Source organism: Ailuropoda melanoleuca, chromosome 2, assembly GCF_002007445.2.
Source record: "Ailuropoda melanoleuca isolate Jingjing chromosome 2, ASM200744v2, whole genome shotgun sequence".
Lineage (NCBI taxonomy): Eukaryota > Metazoa > Chordata > Mammalia > Carnivora > Ursidae > Ailuropoda > Ailuropoda melanoleuca.
In genome coordinates this window covers 31329969-31350297 of record NC_048219.1, presented here as the reverse complement: position 1 = coordinate 31350297, position 20329 = coordinate 31329969, and the positions used below count along the sequence as shown (strand labels likewise).

At 38.9% G+C, this 20329-nt stretch overlaps 1 protein-coding gene across 1 annotated transcript in view; it reads right to left on the bottom strand.

The window, feature by feature from the left end:
- The window catches only part of C8A (complement C8 alpha chain), a 62975-nt gene extending 43870 nt beyond the window's left edge, over window positions 1-19105 (bottom strand). Inside the window, exons 1-2 of the mRNA XM_002930328.4 lie at window positions 18941-19105; window positions 3329-3431 (exon numbers count right to left, since the gene is read on the bottom strand). Coding sequence (XP_002930374.1) covers window positions 3329-3431; window positions 18941-19017 — 180 coding nt within the window. The 5' untranslated portion in view covers window positions 19018-19105. The remainder of the gene's footprint in view (window positions 1-3328; window positions 3432-18940) is intronic.
- Window positions 19106-20329: the final 1224 nt, after the last annotated feature.

Below are 20329 nucleotides of genomic sequence, written 5' to 3'. Positions count from 1 at the left end.
GAAAGCACGTAGCCCTGTGTCTGGAACAGCACTGGCGCTCAGTAAACAGAAGTGGTGTCCGCGTCACCATCAACGGAGTCTTTGTCACTGATTGCAGTGGGTGCGTGTGGAGCAGCGCAGCTTCCCTCTCCCTCCTCTTGCCTGCTTCTGCCTCCTCGACTGCTCATTAGTAAATGACAGAAAGGTCTGCAAAAAAGGTGAAGAGCAAACCTGTCCATTTGCTTTTCCTGCCTCCCAGTTAATAAGATTGTAAACTCCATGGGAAGAGATTATAATTAACGATCAGTTTGGGACTACTGGGATATTTTCATTCTCTTCCCACATCTTGCCAAGATGCGGTACATAAAGGAGTGCTCAGCATACCAACGTAGAGCCGGATCTTCTCACTCTTCATTAAGCTCGCAGAGTTTTGAGACCTGCAGTCACCAACACAACAGTGGTGATGGTAGCTACCATTTGAGTGCTTGCTACTGGCCGGATGCGTGACATTCTTTATCTCATTTAATTTTCCCAAGTTGAGGAGGTTAAGTACTATTCTGAATCCTATTTTAAGCTGGGTTGGAATACCAGTTCTGCTACTCACTGTCTGTGCATCACGGAGTAAATAACTTAACGTCTCTGACCATCAGTTTTCTCATCTGGAGAAGGAGAGATCTGAGAGTCTTGCAAAGATTAGTCATAAGACATGTGAAGAAGTCAGCACTTGGCCTGGTTCCTGGCGTGTACTCAGTAATAATAGTTATCAACATCAACGTCGTTTTTGGAGCCAGCTGTTGGTCTATTCCAGAAGGATTTATGACTGAGCGGGGATTGGACTAGACAGCCACTAAGATCACTTATGACTCTCCACAGAGTTCAGGGGGGAGGCAGTAGAGTGAAGTGGTCAGGCGCATGGACGTTTTGGAATCAGACTGACCAAGTGTTAAGTCTAGGCTATGCCTCTTTCTTTATGCGTGACCTAGCCAAAGGGACAATGGTATCTATCGATCACTTACAGTTGGCTATGAAAGTCAACTAAGACAATTTATTAAAGCATTAGCACAGTGCCTGATATATAGAAATTATTTAATAAATGGTAACTATAAATGCCATTATCATCCTTCTTGCGGTCTCTGAATTGGAACGCTGGTGCAGACATGAGGTTCATGCACACGGACTCCCCATTTTCTCGGTTGTTATCAAATAATGAAGACATTGCGCTGCAGAGAGGTTGGTGCAGATACTCCCTTAGGGACGTCTCTGTGCTGGTGCCTGTGTTGGTATCATTAAGACATAATTTTCTTTTCTAGCTAGTCGATGATGTTTCTTTCCAGAAATGCACATCTTTGGGTGATTTTGGGAGGGGGGAAAAACATATTAATAAGAAGAAATTAGGGGTGTTCTTTCACTTAAGTAATTAACAGAATTTCATGATTTTAAGGATTATTTTAAAGACACGTGTGTCTTTCCGAGTCATGAAGGGAGTAATCCAGTTCTGGTTTAAATAGTAAGCCATTCAGCTGTGCTATCTGCTATCTGAACTGCAACACATGAGGAAAAATAGATATAGTTTAGGATGTGTAGTAAGTTAATGGCCATGCAAAGAAATCAAGTCTTAGCCCTTGCAAGTTGTAAATGTTACCTTATTTGGAAAAAAGGTCTTTGCAGATATTATTAAGAAATAATTGAAATGAGGAGATTATACTGGATTATCCAGGTAGGCCTTACATATCATCACAGTGTCCTTATAAGGGAAAGGCAGAGGGAGATTTAACACAGACACACAAAGGAGACACACAGAAGAGGAGGGGTAACGTGGCTGCAGAGACAGAGAGTGGCCACAAACCAAGGATTGCCGATGGCCACCAGAAGCCAGAAGCGGCAAAGAACAGATTCTGCCCTAGCGCCTCCAGAGGGAGCGTGGTCCTGCCAAACTTCTGGCCTCTAGAGCTGCGAGAGAATACATTTCTGTTGTTTTAAACAGCCCAGTTTGCGGCAATTTGTTACAACAGATTTAGAAAACTAACATCGGCTATCCAAGCAGGATGAGATCCAGGAGCTAGATATTTTTGCACAGTGCAGTCTAGGATTCCTTGGCATATCTCAGAAACAGGAGAGGCAGAATAAATAATTTCAGGCTTAGAAGCTGAATAGACTCAGTCTAAATTGTGTTTCCATCTGTAATGATTTTGAATTCCACGTGATTCTGAACAGCACATCAGACCTACACAGAGTAGCCCGGCATCTAACCGAGGAGTGGGTCTGGAGGCAGGAGAACCACCAGCATGCTCTGCTCCGCAGAAGCTCAGCTGAGAGAAAAGCAGGTCTTGATTCAGGCAGTGGGAGTTGGTTGGAGAGGGGGACACAGATAGTAATTATAAAAACAGCTAAGATTTATTGAACACTTATTGCATTCCAGGTGCCATGAAAAGCACTTTGCATAACTTATTTAATGCTCATAATAACTCTATGCTATAAGTATTATTACTACTTGCATTTATAGATAAGGAATCAGAGGCACGGAGAGGATAAACTGTATGCCCAAAGTAACACAGCAAATAAGGTGCAAAGCCAGAATCTAAACTGAAGAATCAGAGCTTAAACACTTAGACTTGACAGTCATGTGCCAATACACATGGTTTAGGCAGTGGTCTACCAACCGGGAGAGGTGGGAGCCTGGACGCATCCCACCCTGGGTGCATCCAGTAAAGGCATGTGTTGTCTATAGAGATTTTAGAATAGCAACAAAATAGAACAGAAGTTATTGTGCCCTGAATCATCACCATGAGCCAGTGGTCCTGAACAAGATCAGAATTTTAATACTCCTCTCTAACAGAGTAGGCGCTCCCCAAGTCCTTCTTCCCTTGAGATGCCACTAGGTTTAGTGACCATTTTGGACTATTCAAAACCATGTCAGCAGGCAAGATAGACTCATGTCTGTTCCTTGGGTATGTCCGTCTTTTTAATCCATGAAGGTAGAATCCTCCGGAACATTCTCTGGCTTATCTCAGCTCCCCACAGGTCATTAGCCCCTCTCGATGGCCATCACTGGAGGGCAACAGATTGACCAGGACCCAGAGAGACTACAGGGATCAGTGTGCCCATGTCTGAATGGCCACCTCTCTGCAGACAAGCCTTAACATACATATCTTTTGCAGCCTCGCCCAATAATGGCTTATAAACAAAATCAGAAAAAGTTCCACCATCCATGTGCCCATGGCTTCCAAATATCTATTTCTAGACCTGCTGTTTCCCCAGACCTCAAATTTATAGACCTGTGTATCTTCACGTAAATGCCTGGTACACCGTTCCATTATTAATGCTCCCAAACCGGTCACGCATGTCTTACCTTTTTGTCCTGGCAGGGAAAGCAGTCTGTCCACTCCGACCAGTTGCTGAGCTGACAGCTAACTGCCGAGGCACTGGAGCTCGGAGCGGCCCGACTTACTCTCCTAGAAAGAGGAGAGAACTCTGCTTCAGTTTTTAAAATTCTTATTATGATAATTTTTAGTTTTGTTATAAATTCTAAAAGGTCTTTTAATATGAAGGTACCTTATTAATATGAAAGCAGATGATTTTTCCCCCAGCTTTGTTGAGGCATATAAATGACACAAATTATATATGGTGTAGGTGTACGATGTTATGGTTTCACAGACACTGTGAAATGATGACCACAATCAAGCTACTTAATACAGCTATTCCTTCACCCGGTTACGTGTGTGTGTGTGTGTGTGGTGAGATCTAGAGAGCTACTCTCTTGGCTCATGTCAAGTACACAGTACGATGCTATTAACTGTAGTCACCATACTGTACATTAGATCCCTGAGCGTATTCATCTTAGAACTGAAAATGGGTGCGCCTTGACCAGCCCCTCCCATGCCCCCCTTTGTAGCCACCATCCTACTCTAGCTCTGTGAGTTATGCTTCTTTAGATAAGAGAGATCATGCAACATTGGCTTTCTCTGTCTGCCTTACTTCACTCAGCATAACGTCCTCCAGCTTCACCCATGTTGTTACAAAAGGCAGGAGTTCTTTCTTCTTTAGGGCCAATCAGATGTTGAATTTTTTATCCTTTTTTTTAATTTTTAAAAAAATTTTTAAATTCAAGTATAATTAACATACAGTGTTATATTAGTTTTAGGTGTACAATAGAATGATTCAATAATTCTGTACGTTACTCAGTGCTTATCAAGATAAATGTGCTTTTAATCCCCTTTATCTGTTTCACTCCTCCTCCCACCACCTCCCCTCTGGCAACCACCAGTTTGTTCTTTGTATTTAAGAGTCTGTTCTTTTCCCTTTTCCTTTTTTTTTCTTTGTTCATTTGTTTTGTTCCTTATATTTCACCCATCAGTCAAATCAATAGTATTTGTCTGGCTGGCTTATTTCACTTAGCATTATCCTCTCTAGCTCCATCCTTGTTGTTGCAAATGGCAAGATTTCATTCTTTCTTATGGCTGAGTAATAATCTGTTCTTTTATATATTTGTGTATATATATATATACACACACACACACGCACACACACACACACACATATATATACACACAACATCTTTATCCATTCATCTGTTGATGGACACTTGGGCTGCTTCCATATCTAGGCTATTATGCTGCAATAAACGTAGGGGTGCATATATCTTTTCAAATCAGTGTTTTCGTTTTCTTTGGGTAGATACTAGTGGAATTACTGGATCATATGGTAATTCTATTTTTAATTTTTTGAAGAACCTCCATACTATTTTCCACAGCAGCTACACCAGCTTGCATTCCCACCAACAGTGCACAAGGGTTCTTTTTCCTCCATATCCTCGCCAACACCTGTTGTTTCTTGTGTTTTTTATTTCAGCCATTCTGACTGCTGTGCGGTGCTATCTCGTTGTGGTTTTGATCTGCGTTTCCTTGTTGATGAGTGATATTGAGCATCTATTCATGTGCCTGCATGTCTTCTTTGAGAAAACATCTATTCATATCCTCTATCCACTTTTAATTAGATTATTTAGTTTTTTGGTGTTGAGTTGGTGTTCGATATTGACTCCTTATCCGATATAAAATTTGCAAATATCTTCTCCCATTCAGTAGATTGTCTTTTTTGTTTTCTTGACAATTTCCTTCGCTGTGCAAACACTTTTTATTTTGGTGTGGTCCCAGTGGTTTTATTTTGCTTTTGTTTCTCTTGCCAAAAGAGACATATCTAGAAAAATGTTTCTACAGCTGATGTCAAAGGGATTGCTGCCTATTTTTTCTTCCAGGAATTTTATGGTTTCAGGACTGACATTTAGGTCTTTAATCCACTTGAGTTTATTCTTGTGTATGGTATAAGAAAGTAGTCCAGTTTTATTCTTTTGCATGTAGCTGTCCAGCCTTCTTAGCACCATTTGTTGAAGAGACTGTCTTTTTTCCATTGTATATTCTTGCCTCCTTTGTTGTGGATTGATTGACCGTAAAAGTGTGGGTTTATTTCTGGGCTTTCTATTCCATTCTGTTGATGTAGGTGTCCATTTTTGTGCTAGTACCATACTGTTTGATTACTATAGCTTCATAGTATATCTTGATACCTGGGATTATGATATCTCCAGTTTTGTTATTCTTTTTCAAGATTGGTTTGGCTATTTGGGGTCTTCTGTGGTTCCATACAAATTTTAGGATTATTTGTTCTAGCTCTGTGAAAAATTATCTTTGTATTTTGATAAGGATTGCATTAAATCTGTAGGTTGCTCTGGGTAGTAGGAACATTTTAACAACACATTTAACAATTTAACAACACTGTATGCCAGTGTGATGCTGATGGGTTTATACAAATTATCTCTTTTAATTCTGTATCAATCCTATTGTGGATCAAGTTATTCTAATTTTAGAGACACAATTACAGAGGAGAGCTAACATTTTTTGTACATTAATTTTGTATCCTATAACTACTGAATTTATTCCTTTTAATAGTTTTCTGGTAGAGTCTTCGTATCATGTCATCTGCAAATAGTGACCGTTTTACTTCTTTCTTACCAATTTGGATATGTTTTATTTCTTTCTCTTGACAGATTGCTCTGATTAGGACTTCTAGGACTGTGTTGAATAAAAGTGATGAGAGTGGACATCCCACCAGTGAGTATGATGTTAACTGTGGGCTTGATATATATGGCCTTTATTATGTTGAGGTATGTTCCCTCTACACCCACTTTGTTGAGAGTTTTTATCATTAATGGATATTGAGTTTTGTCAAATGCCTTTTCTGCATCTGTTGAAATGGTCATATGATTTTTATCTTTCATTTTCTTAATGTGGTATAGCATGTTGATTGATTTGTGAATATTGAACTGTCCTTGCATCCCTGGAATAAACCCCACCAGGTCATGGTGAATGATCATTTTAATGTGTTGTTGGATGTGGTTTGCTAATATTTTGTTGAGGATTTTTGCATCTGTGTTCATCAGAGATGGCTTGTACTTTTCTTCTTTTGTGCTGTCTTTGTCTGGTTTTGGTATCAGAGTAATGCTGGCCTTGTAGAATGTATTTGGAAGCTCTCCTTCCCCTTCTATTTTTTGAAATAGTTTGAGGAGAATAGGTATTAACTCTTCTTTAATTGTTTGGTGGGATTCACCTGTGAGTCTGTCTGGTCCTGGACTTTTGTTGGAGTTTTCTGGTAACTGGTTCAAGTTTGTTAGTAATCGGTCTGTTCAGATTTTCTGTTTGTTCCTGATTCGGTTTTGGAAGATGGTTGATTTCTAGGAATTTATCCATGTCTGCTAGCTTGTTCAATTTGTCGGCATGTAATTTTGTGTAGTAGTCTTTTATAATCCTTTGTATTTCTGTGGTGTTAGTTGTTACTTCTCTTCTTTCACTTCTGATTTTATCTATTTTGGTTCTCTCTCTTTTTTTCTTAATGAGTCCAGCTAAAAGTTGGTCAATTTTGTTTATCTTTTTAAAGAATCAGGAGCACTAACAATTTTTTTGGAAGAGTGAGAGTTGCAGAAAGCAGTGGTTAAGAACATGGGGTTCAGGGTGAGAGGACTAACTTCAAATCTTGTCACCTCTTGACCTTGAAAACTGGATCAAGTTACTCAACACCTCTGAGCTGCAGCTTTCCCATCTATTGGGGAAATTTTTAACTATGTTCAAAACAACATTACCTAATAGGGTTATTGAAAATATGTTAAAATGCTCATGAAGTATTTGTGAAAGTTTGGCTTTTGTTATTTCATGTTAGAATATTCCATGGATTATCTCATCATTTAAACCCTACAATGATCCTAGGGGGTAAATACCATTTGCCCCATTTATATATAAGAACTCTGAGATTCCTAAGAGCTAAGTAACCCCAGAAGCCAGAGCCCAAGGGTGACAAAGGCAGAATTTGACTTAGTTGGTTTGATGGCAGAACCCATGTTCATTTCCTCATCAGGCTGCTGCTTCCTCGTTTTACAAGTCAGCCAACAGAACTGAGAGTTTTTGAGAGCCTTGCCCACCGTAGCACAGGTAGAAGGTAGAAACTGGCCTGTCTCCAAGGCCTTGCTCTTCCTGTTACCCCATGCTGCCTTCTCAGAGGTTAAAGAGCTTGTCCAGGTCACACAGAGTGAGGTGGACAAGCCACAAGCTTGCCTGGCTCCAAGGCTGAGCTTCTTCCCACAGCATCACTGCTGCTACTGCAGTGTCAGAGCCTGGTCAGCCCACTGAGCAAAGACTGTAGGAAGACTGTCTGTAACCACCAATATCACCATAACTTCCGAGAGCCAGGCAGCCTCTGCTGTGACCAATGGCACAATTATCACCCTAGTGTAGGAAAAGGGGTGCTTCAAATCTCATGCTAATAATTCCATGAGCTACTGGTCGTGATGAATGATGACATCCAGGCTGAAACCCAAGACAAGGAGCCATGGGGAAAGCAGTGTTCATCTTTAACACTGGTTTTCAAACTTGGGTGCCAGGACTCTTTTTACACTCTAACATATTACCGAGGACTCTGAAGAGCCTCTGTTTAAGGGGGCTATATCTACGGATACTCACAAAATTCAAAATCAAAACAGAAATTTTAGCAATATGTATTTATCTATTTAAAATTTTAATATCAAACTCATTTCATGTTACAATATATGCCATAATTTTATTTGAAAACAGATTTCCAAGAAAAATAATTAGTGAAAAGTGTGTCATTGTTTTACATGTTTGCAACTGTCTTTAATGTTTGGGTTAGTAGAACACAGATTCTCATTTCTGCTTCTTCATTCAATCTGTTGCTTTTGTTGAGGTCTTTGAAGAAGTCTTTGAAGAATTCTTTGAAGAAAATCACCCTCATAGATTTATGTGGTTGAAAATGTTACATAGTTGAGGGGAATTTTAGTAGTCTTTTCAGATAACTATGGGTATTCTTCTCTGATACTACTCCACAACTTGACAATTGGTAATTTCTTAAATGTTAGCTGCAATGTGGAATCTGAAAGCACGTCAAAGAATTTTTTTGCACCCTGTTACATTTACGTCCACTGGTCTATGTGTACTTTGAATGGATCTGGCACTCCTACATGACTTTTGCAGCACCAGGCATTGGAAATTTGGAAAACAATGGTTCACTATGCATATCTTAACAATATTAACACATTTCACTTTCCAATATAAAAAAGTCAAATTTATTAATATCATCAGTGACCTCATCAAGCCTGATCAGTGGATATATTTTCCAAAATTTCAATTTTTGTTTGAAAGCTCAAAAATTATATCATAGTAACAAGTGATATTATTTGGTTTTCTCGGAGTGATGGGTTCCTTGTTCATTTTTGAGACTATGTCTGCCAAATAAGCCCTAATAACCATAGCTTGACAGCCGTCTTGTCAAGTAAAAACAATGCTCCGGGGGAAAAAGTGACTAATGTTTTTTTCTTAAGACAACCGTCATACTTCAGTGCAGTGGAAGTTCATAATGCGTTCTTCCCATTTTGTCATATAGAATATTTTAAAAACTTGTATTCAAAGATTGAGGTGCTTTTTTTTTTCTCAAAGATTGAGGTCTAATAGAATTAGTGATTTTTACTGTCACAAGAGGGACTTTCTTAAGTCACACTTAACTTCCTTCCTGTGAGTTTGATGCCACTGCCTTCATTTGTACCAAGACTACGGTATTCTTTTTTATCCACCGTAACTTTTGCCCCATCAGTGAAAGTACTAACACAGTGGAAAGGGCAAATGTCTCAGTGTTACTGTGATATTGTTTTGAACCCCCAGAGCCCCTCTGAAAAGATCTCGGGGACTTCCTGGGTTCTGCAGACCACACTTTGAGAAACTCGGATCTATAAAATGATGTTAGTATGAATACCAGTGTTACTGTCCCTCTAAAGAAAACTTCAGCGCTCAGCTCACAAATTTCGTCTCTATTCCAATTCCTTCCATCACCCTGGGAAACGCCGTCAGCCCCATAAATGAGCTATCCAACACTTGCCCCTCAATCACTCCTTTTCCTGACCTCCAGGGACATTTTTCCTCACTCCATTATCTTCTATGGTCACGTTCTCGTCCTTCTCACTCTCTGAAACAGCTCCCCCTCCAAATCAGTAATTTGTGAGTCACCTTGGGGGCTCTTCTCCTTCTGTGTTATATGCTCAAGGATTCCCAGTGCACTTCTATTAGGACGTCTTTGGGGCTTTTACTGTCTTGATGCTTAAGTTTTCTATCAATAAGATTCCCTCCTATTTTCATTCCCCTTTATAACCAGTTTTGATTCCATGATCTGTCATTTAAAAATCATACTTATGTCCTACATTTCTGAATTCCACTGTTCCCTTAATCACGCCTACCTTATAAAACCCAATCCTGAACGAATCCAACTATCTACCTCTTTACCTGGTTAACTCCTAGGTATCTTTCAATGTCATCCTAAACGTCATTTCTCTAGGGAAATAGTTTTCCTTCCTTCATATGATTTGGTCAATCTCTGCACATCTTCCCAACACTTAATTATCACACTTGTAATATTTGTCTAATTTCTGTCTTTACCAGATTGTAAGCTCTCAGAAGATAGATTCTGTATGTTTGTTTCCTGGAGTTATCATGGTGCCAGACCCAAGGAAAGCATTCAGTGAATATTTAGGAAAGAAAAAAAAAAGAATGAAGGGAGGAAAGCAGGGAGGGTGAGGGACAAAAAGGGAAGAGAGGAGGGAATGGGGGAGAGAGGAAGAGGAAGGAAGGAAGGAAGGAAAGAAAAGAAGGGAAAGAATGAAACCAGTTTACAGGAAATAGAATGACATTGTTTAGAGACTTATTTGAACCTAATTTCCGGTTAGAAGCTAATTAATTCTGGTAACTAGATATTCAGTGGCTCAAGATTCTGTCCATATGTCATTTTTCTGATAGACTGTCCTAATAATAAAAGTTTGAAGTATAGGAACATGGAGAAAGAAAGGGTTCTAATCATCTAAAGGTGAGTAGAAGATACAGGGTGAAGGTTTAGGAACAGAAAATGACTCCAGGATTAGTTTTGCATCTCACTATGGAATTGTCAAGATAATGTCAATGTAAGCCCACAGAGACTACATTATGATGTCAAAATGGAAGGAAACAGTATTAATGGATGGAAGCAAAACCCCAGACAGAGCAGTTCTGTGTTGCTGTAGTTTTAAAAGCTTTGTGACATGACGTCTAGACAGAAGCACACATAGTAATGCTATAACTGAAGCAAGAGTACAGAAAGTACACAAGGACCGTTCATTAAGTCATTACAGGGCTCCAGCCTTTTAGCCAATATCAGTATGTGCAGCATTTTCTTGTATCATTCCAATGAATCTTTAAATGTGGTTTATTTTTTGCTTATTATAAAAGTAATACATTCTCCTTCAAGAGACCATAAAAGAAAAAAATGCCTCCAACCCTCCCACCATTAATATTTTGTTATATTTCCTTTCGTTCCATTTTCATAATGTAACTGAGGTCATACTGAGTATTACATTTTACATCCTGATTTTCCACTTAATACCATAGCAGATAATGTAAACTAGTTATGATGGCTACACGTGGTTCCACTCCTCTAACATCAAAAAATTAGATTATTGAGCACCCAGTGTTTCCGTATTCTAAATTCTTTCCTGAGGATGTAGCCTGTAGAATGTAGAATGGGTTGAAGGATACAGGTGATTTTAAGGCTTATAACACCTGTGGCCAATGGCTTTCCAGAAGAATTGTATCATTTTTTTTCATTTACTTAGGAAATAATGGATAAATCTGTGATCTAGTAAATCTTGGCAAATAGTTTTAAAGCATCTCCAAAAAGTAAAAAATAACAAAACATCTCCTAGCTACTGAGTATCCACTCCAGCAATAACACATTTAATACAGAGCACTAAGACTCAGGAGTCTTTGATTATAATTTTTAGTTTATATCTGCTTTGTTATGCTACTATGAGCAAGTTTCTTTACCTAACTGGCTTTTGATTTTCTTATCTATAGAATCGCCACAAGTCAATGTAGTGCTATGGCAGGATTTCTCAAGGTGTGCTCTGTCGAGTGCTCAAACTGGGATTGGGAAGGAAGAGAAGAAAACTTACGTGGTCAAATTTGGATAAATTACACACAACATGCTACTCTTGGAAATTTAAAATGCATTATATTAAAGGCCCTGAGAAGTCCTGCATTCTAATTTGCACAACCGAGCATTTCCCCAGTTTTTTGAACACATCATTTCTTTTTTCATGAAACATCTGTAAGATTGTGTAACACAGTTGAGGACACACTGATACAACACAAAGTGGTTTGGAGTCCACCAAACATGCATTGCAATCCCGTTTCTGCCACCTACTGAACTTTGCTTTCCGTATAAGTGAAAAACAGAATAATAATAACTTGTGAGACTGTTTTGAATATGGGCTAAGATCGTGTTTGTAGAGCCCCAAGCACAAGCCTGATGTACATGTCAGTTCCTTCTCTCTAACCTTCTCAACCCCCTACATGCTCATCAAAACTCTCCATCTTCATCAAAAAGGTGTTGAATGCCTATGCTGTACAGGGCCGGGGATTCGTGAGATGAAACCCACTTGACTTTTTAAATAGGGTGGCACATAGGGCAAAGGGCCTAAAACCTGGACTTGAACATGCAACCTGCGAGTCAAGTGCTTGACCCCCACATGTGGCTGCCTCAGCAACTGAGATCACAAAATAATTAATTGGCTAGAAGGTTAGAAGGCCTAACCCTGATTATTGCCAGGGAATCGTCCTAATAAGTTGGCTCAGCTTGTATTTACAACTGATTGTCACTAATTATATCATCTTGAGGCAGATCCATTCAGTTATTACGTGGAAATTACGTCATGAAACTGAGGTATTTTAAATTGACTTTGAAAGTTGGCTGAGTCTCCGGTGACCTCCATGTTGCTAAATCCAGTGGAAAGTTTCTGACTTGGGCTTAATTCCTTCTGTTAGCCATTGTTCCCTTCTTGAAATTAGCCTGTCTTAGCTTCAGCACCACACTTCCTGGCTCCCTCCCCACGTCTAGGGACAGTTCTTTTTGAATTTTCTACAAACTAGAATGCCTCAGGGTGTAGTGTTGTCTTTCTTTTCACTTTCTGCTTCTCTCACTCTTAGGAAGGTGGTGCGATCCATTTCCTGGGCTTCCCGTGACTCTATGCTAATGCCTCCTCGCTTTAGGTCTTCAACCTAGACCACTCCTCTGAAATCCTGTTTTCTCTATCCAACTGCCCCATTTTAGATCTCCACCAGGTTGGTGCCTCTGAGACAGGGAAAACTGAATGACTCCAAATCTCAACTCTTAATTTTCTTCTAACCAGCTTCTCTCTCAGTTTTACCCACATCCAAAAGTGGAACCAGCGTAACACACAGTTGCTCAAGGCGGATACCCGGCAGTGGTCTTTAATTCCTTCTTTCCCCTCATCTCCATATCCAGTCCTTTGGAAATGTCTGCCATTTTACTTTCAAGGTATATGTCAAATACCTTCCCTTCCAGCTACATCTACTGCCACACCTCTCATTTAAGGCACCATTATCTCTCACCCAGATCGCTGCCTTGGCCTCCTGTGGGACCTCCCACTGCAGCTTCCTCCCATTCCTTCCCTGCACAGACACCAGAACGATTTTTTTTTTATTGGAAATCAGATAATCCCTCCCCCTCCTCCCCTTTATAAGACCCTCCAGTGTTTTTTTGGCTGGCTGGTTGTTTGGTTTTGAGTACACATAGATTGAAGTCCAACTTCCTTATCATGATGCCAAAGTCCTCTGTGATCTGGTCTCTGCCCAAGTTTTTAACATCCTCTCAGGGCATAATCCCCTCCTCTCATGCTGTTCCCATCCTTCAGGGCCAGAAGCATGATGGGCCATTTCCCACTGGAGGGCCTTCACACATGCTGATCTCTCCATTCTCTCCTGTTCTTCACACGGCTTCTCCTTACCATCCAATATCTATCAGCTTAAATGCCACCTCTAGAGAAACCCCACCAGCCAGCCTGTCTTTAGATTGCTCTAATATCCTCTATCAAAAGGCCCTATTTGTTTCCTTCCTAGAACTTATCACAGTTTTTTACTATAATGTTTTATTTACATGTTTATCAACTCCATTGCTACACTGTAAATTCCATGACGGTAGGAACATTATCTGTTTAGTTAACCACCCAGCACCTAGTGTACGTGGAGTATGTACTGAATGAATGAATGAACGAACGAACGAACGAATGAAGGAATGAATGGATGAAATGAACAAATGAAAAGTATCAACTGTGTGCTGGGTATACACAGAATTCCACACAGAACTTCTGGTTCTAGGCATGTGCCAGGCTTTCCTGCAGTACGTGTATAATGCTGTTTCCTCCACATAGAATAATCACACCTCATTCATCTGGCTGAAACTTCCCAGTTCCGTTAAGCCTCTCTTCTTCTAGACAGAGAAGAGCTGCCTGCCCTATGTTAACATTATGCCATATACGTAGAGCTTGTCATACTTTACCTCCATCCCTACATGGCATGTTCTACAAGGTAGAGGTTACGACTATGTTGTTCACTGTTGCAGCCTAGTGCTAAGTGTAGGACTTTGCATATAGTAGGAACTCAGTACAAACGTTGGGTATGAATATATTACTTCATTCATTCTTGTATTATTTCATTTAAATGTCTTAAGAACCCTGTGGGGTGGGAATTATTACACCCATTTTATAGGTAAGGAAAACAGATTCATAGAGAGAAGAGATAAACTTGCTTAAAGTTACACAGATAGTAAAATGGCAAAGCAAGGATTTAAATGAAGGCTGTTTGACACTAAAACGTGTGCATTGTTTTAGCATTCCAAGATATACTACGAAGGATTTCTGACAAAAGGGAAAGAGAGTAATAAAAGTAATATTCTAACAGCTTACCACATGCCAAGTTTTGTGCTAAGTACTTTATATGAACTCTCTTAACTCCTGAGAGCGCTCAGTGAAATGTGTATCTCTGTTTTAGAGTTGAGGAAGTTGGGTCTTAGTTTAACTTGCCCAAACTCTGGAGCCACTAAGTGGTGAAGTGAGGACTTAAACCCAGGTTGATCTCACTCGAAAGCCCATACCTAATGCCACTTGAAGTACAGCTAACAATTCGTTAGATTAGTTCCCCTGAACAAAGGTGTGCACATTCAGAAGACTCACTTCTGAGTCACACCCACTACCCCGGCTGTTCATATTAGTTAAAAATTCACGTAGCTTGAATACATACTGATTTCCAGTTATCTGGACAACCTTTGAAAATAGTCACATGGCCCTGGCCTAAGGTACTTTGGTAAACACACTCTGATGTCTATGAAATAAATAAAATAGAGAAGAATCATGATTTAAACTTCTCAGGGTCCACTACCTCTGTGTCCTATTTAATAAAACAGAGAAACAAACCTTTGTGGTCATCCTCCATGTTTGAGGTTCTCCACTCGTGTTTCCATCAGTCCCTCTAAAGGAATTTTGTTCATTCTCCATCAGTGGAAATTTTTGGTTGAAAATGTTGCATTTGCATTACTTATCAAAATGTATGCTTAGTTTTGAAAAAAAAAATATATATATATATATTTTTTTCCAGTGAGTGAGGGTAGCAGAAATGGTGGAGATAACACTGATCCAGCAATTAGAAGACCTGATTGTGCCACTAGGTGACCAAGTGATTTAGAACCTATCAGACTGCTTTGTTTCCTCTCTGGCCCTTAATCAGGGGATAATAATTACAACAATATTAGAGGGACATAATGAGGATTAATTGGCCAGTATTCTAGAGGTCTGGTTGTTATGTAATATGCCCCTTCTCTCTCTCTCTCTGGGGCTCAAGTTCTTTACCTGCCACAGGAGTAATGGATTAAACCAGATGTTGTCTGTGTCAGTCCACATTCCAAAGACCTGTGATATAGAAATGATGGAAGCAGCAGACAAGAACTTTAGAAGAGTTATTGTACATATATCCAAGTATGTAAGGAGAATCATGAACATGATGATAAGTGGAAGATAAAGGAATACCAAATTAAACCTTAAAAGCTAAAAATCATTGCAACAGAAATGAAAAATTCATTGAACAGGTTAACAACAGATTAAATACCGCAGTAGGAAAGATTAGCAAACTTGAAGATACAGTGACAGAAGCCGTCCAAAATGGAACAAAGAGATAAAAAAGACTGCCACCAACAACAAAAAGAAAGAGCAGAGCCTCAGTGGACTGTGGGATATTGAGCAGTCGAACCTATCTGCAATTGTACTATCAGAAGGAAACTAGATTATGGAGCAGAGAACATATTTAAATTAATAACGGCATAATTTTTTTCCATATTTGGTGAGAACTATGAACCTACAGAACCATACCAAGGTGCATCATAATCAAATTGCGGAAAATCAATAATAAAGAGAAAACCGTAGAAGCAGTCAGTTTTTTAAAAATGATGTATTACACGAAGAGGAAAGCAGATTTTTCCTCAGAGACTATGTAAGCAAAGATAAATGGAATGATCTCCTTAAAGTGATGTGGCCAGAAAAAAAAAAAAAAAAACCTCAGGACTTCATACTCAACAGATACCCTTCAAAATAAAGGCAAAATAAAGACTTTTTCAGACCACTGAAAATAGAGAGTTCATCACCTAAAATCATTCTGCATTGCAAGAAATGTCAAAGGAAGTCACTCAGAGAGAATAAAAATGATACCAGAAATGGTATCATATTATTTGAAAGTAAGCTGTGATAAATTAATGATATATATTGTAAATCTGAGAACAATAACAACAGCAACAAGAAAGCAGAATAGCTAATAAATCATTTGGAATTAGGAAAAAATATTAAATATAAAAGATAAGAACAAAAATAAAGAACAAATGGGACAAGTAGAAAACAAAAAGGTGATAAACAAATGCAAAGTTATCAGTAATTACATTTTATATAAATGATATAAATACTCTGATTAAAAGACAGAGATTGTTAGACTAGATACTAAACCAAAATTCATCTCCGTGCTATCTGAAGCATACTTTAAAGTATGAAGAGTCAGATAAGTCAAAATAAAATATTGGAAAAAAACCTCACCATGCAAACAATAATCATAAGAAAGCAAGAATAGTTATATTAATAATAGACTACAGAACAAAAGCAGTTGCTATGAATAATGAAAGCCTTTCATAATGATAAGGAGGCAAGTCATCAAGGAGACATAATAATTCTAAATATAGATAGATGATAGGTACGTAGATAGGTAACATAGTTTGAAAACACATGAAGTTAAAACTGCAGGAACTGAAAGGAGAGACAGATCTACAAATACAGCTGGAGACTGCAACATCCCTCCCTCGGGAATAAATAGAACAAGGAGATGAAATCTTGAGCAACATTGACAACCAGCTTGATTTAATGACTTAACATTACACCCAACAACACAGAAATAGACACTTTTGTGTGCACACAGTATATTCGCTGAAAGATCATATTTATCATAAAACGATCTCGATAAATTAGAAGGATTGAAAATTGTTTAAACTTTTTAAAACAACACACTGGCTAAAATGTATTATTTATATAAATTACGTAATGGAGAACCGTTGATATTTGAGACTGGATATTACAACTGGTTTTCATCATCATTTTATTTTTTTAAGATTTATATATTTATTCATCAGAGAGAGAGAGAAAGAGAGAGCACACACAAGCAAGGGGAATGGCAGGCAGAGGGAGAAGCAGGCTCCTCGCTGAGCAAGGAACACAATGCCAGGGCCCCAGGATTATGATCTGAGCCAAAACCAGATGCTTAACTGACTGAGCCACGTAGGCATCCCTCATCACCATTATTTTTTAATGTTTTTCTTAAGAGTTTATACTAATCAAATAGTAAAGAAGAGCTTATAAAAATAAAAATGTACTAAAAAATTTAAAAATTTTAAAAAATTTAAAAATTAAAGTGTACCATTAAAAACGTAAATGTATATCATCTGTTTTTCTCACTGTTAGTTTTCATGTAAGATTTTATTTGGGGCAAAAAGAGTGCCACTGTTCAATTTTGTAAATGTTTGAAATAATTGACCAAACTTGATGATCCATGCCAACTGGCACATTATACATGTGTTCTGCCTAATTTTTGTCAACCATCAGAGAGAAGGGAAAGACCAAAATATGACAATAACAATCACACAAACCCGCTGGCAGTAGCTTCCACTGCACGCTTACTAAGTACCAAGCATTGTCCTAAGTACTTTCATCCATTTGTTTCCTGAATTTCCTCCCATTTTACAGCTCCGAACACTTCTGTAACTTGCCGGAGGTCACACTAATGGTAAATGCCAGGGCCATAATTTGAACTCAGTAAAATTATTTCACCATGCGGTTCTCCATTTTCAAAGCCAGGGTCAGGTAAACTGGCATTAGATACAAAGACCTCATGATTTCCTACTTCAGCACTTTGTGAAGTATTTAATTGGTTCTCTTTTGCCTTGACTTCAAATTTGCCTCTTCACTGGTCTGTCTTATTTGATAAGTTCATCAAACATCAAGGCTCTTTGTTCATTTTCAAAAAGGATTACAATGATAAGCTTTTATAATTAAGAGTATTTCAGCAGAGATTTCCTTTACCGCCATTCTCTTGCCTTTATCTTCTAATTATTAGAGGTGAATTTTCTGATTTTTCAAAAGTGTATTTGCTTTAAATACAAGTTGCAAATTAACTGCTTGTAAAAATGCCTTTCCTCTTTTGAACTGTTATGTACAGGAAATCTCTCATGGTCTAGCATTTAAGAGCAATAATGATCCAAAATTAAATCACTTAACAAGAACTTGAATAAAATAGCTCAACTTAAAATCTTCAGTGTTTGGGAGACGAGGACTGCTTTCACATTACCCCAAAGCTAAAATAAGGGGCTCTTTAAGCACCACAACATACTTGATGTTAAGATGTAAAAACCTGAAGCCAGGTTGGACAATTCAAGGAAATGAAATGGGTAAAATTGCAATGTACATATGAAAATATCACTTGCATTCATCACCCTACAGCAAAAGGTAAACTCATTTTAAGAATGAGATGACCCAGCATCTCTACAGTCTCTTGCCTTTCCCTAGATGATGCTATTAGCATTACCTAACTGTATCCTCCCTCAAACTATGAGATGGGAATTTGCAAGATTCACAAACAGAGAAGAAGAGGTTAGCTGTCGAACATTACTCAAGATAACTATTTTTTATTAAACGGAGTATACTTTATATCTAGGACCTTATTTCACATTCATTAGCTCTTATAGACAAGGCATTATTATTCTCGTTTCCATAGGGAATCTGAAGCTCAGAGATTAAGTGGTCCACTCCAGATTACCCAACTCTTGAGTATTAGATCTGTGATTTGTATGCAGGTCCATCTGACTCCAAGGGCAGTCCTTCACTGGATTGGTGATAACATGAAAGAGGTCACACGCCATCCTAAAATAACCTGTTGCAAACATGAAAGTGACCTAGCTCCCCACTAGGTGATCCCTATGTGCAAATTTTGCAGATTTATGGCCAACTCACCGGTTCACCTTCTCCTGAATGGTTACCCCAGGCTGACAAGTCATCAAAGACAAGATGAAGAAAGCAGCAGCAAACATCTCATCCGCTGTATATTACTTAGAACGAATACAATTATTCAGAGAGTTGGAGTTAAAGATGTCTTCAGGCTGGGACCTGTAAGATCAGTCGAATGTTTGGAACCAACAGAACTCACTCAATTCTCATGGAGAGGTGGTTAATTAGTGACTAGGGTATTGATTAGCCAAACACCCTCAAATCTCAGGCACCAAAGGCCACTGTCCTTCAGACCTTTCAGAAAGTAATATCCATATGGTTGAGGAAAGGAGGATTTGTAGGCAATACCAGTCTAGCAAAGAGATCTTATTTTCAGAATGAGGCAAAGCCAAATCAAGAGACGGTTGCAGAATTCATTCAGTCTTTCTGAGTGGCTCTTGGAACTTCTGAAGTCAGATCGATTGGCTTTGTAAGACTGAGACAGGGCTAATACTGGTGAGCTCCATCAAAAACAGCTGCACAAACATAAGAAATGCTAATCGTTACATAAAGTTTCCACAGTGTATTGCCGCACATCTGGAGCCTGAGAGCTGTGGTAAACGAATGGACTTTCCGCCTTTCATCCAGACATTGGATATCGTTAAGACCCAGCATATTTGTGTCTTGAGGGGACCAGATGTCTTCCATAGACATCTCCAGAAGCGTTCTCTAGAATTACAATGACAGCCACATGTCTGCACTGATGATATCATGCCTACATACATTCTCTTACTCTTCCAGACATATTCATAAATTAATTAAATAAGTAGAGACGGAAAGACAGGAATAACTCAACATGGGGCAAGCATGTCATATGTCTTACTTTACTGAACGCTCACAAGTCAATGAGATAGAAATGATTTTTTTTCATTTCGCACTTGAAGAAATGGAGGTTCAGAGAAGTGAAGTAACTTGCCCAAAGGATGTACAGCTGCCTTGAACTCTTTGGGAATATTTAGATTCTCTCATTAGCAGGGTTAGCCAGTAGTATCATTATTCATCTCAAATACAGTTATGAAAATTTTAACGACCAACTTGTATGCTTAAGAAAGCTATGTCTGATTTGAATGTGGAGATTTTAATAAGGCACCCAGTTGTTACTGCCTCTATTTTTTCCAGACATTTTGTTAGGTAAACATTCGACAGAAGTGGAGACTGATTCTGGGTCCTAAAAAGCCCCTGCAGTCCCTGATTTCTGTGTCTCTCTCCCCCTATAACAGTGGTCTCAAGTAGGAGTGATTTTGCCCTTGAGAGGAAATGTCCAGAGACCTTTATGGTTGTCACAACTTTGGAGGCTGTGCTCCTGGCATCCAGAGGGTGCTAAGCACCCTATAATGCACAGGACGGCACCCCCTG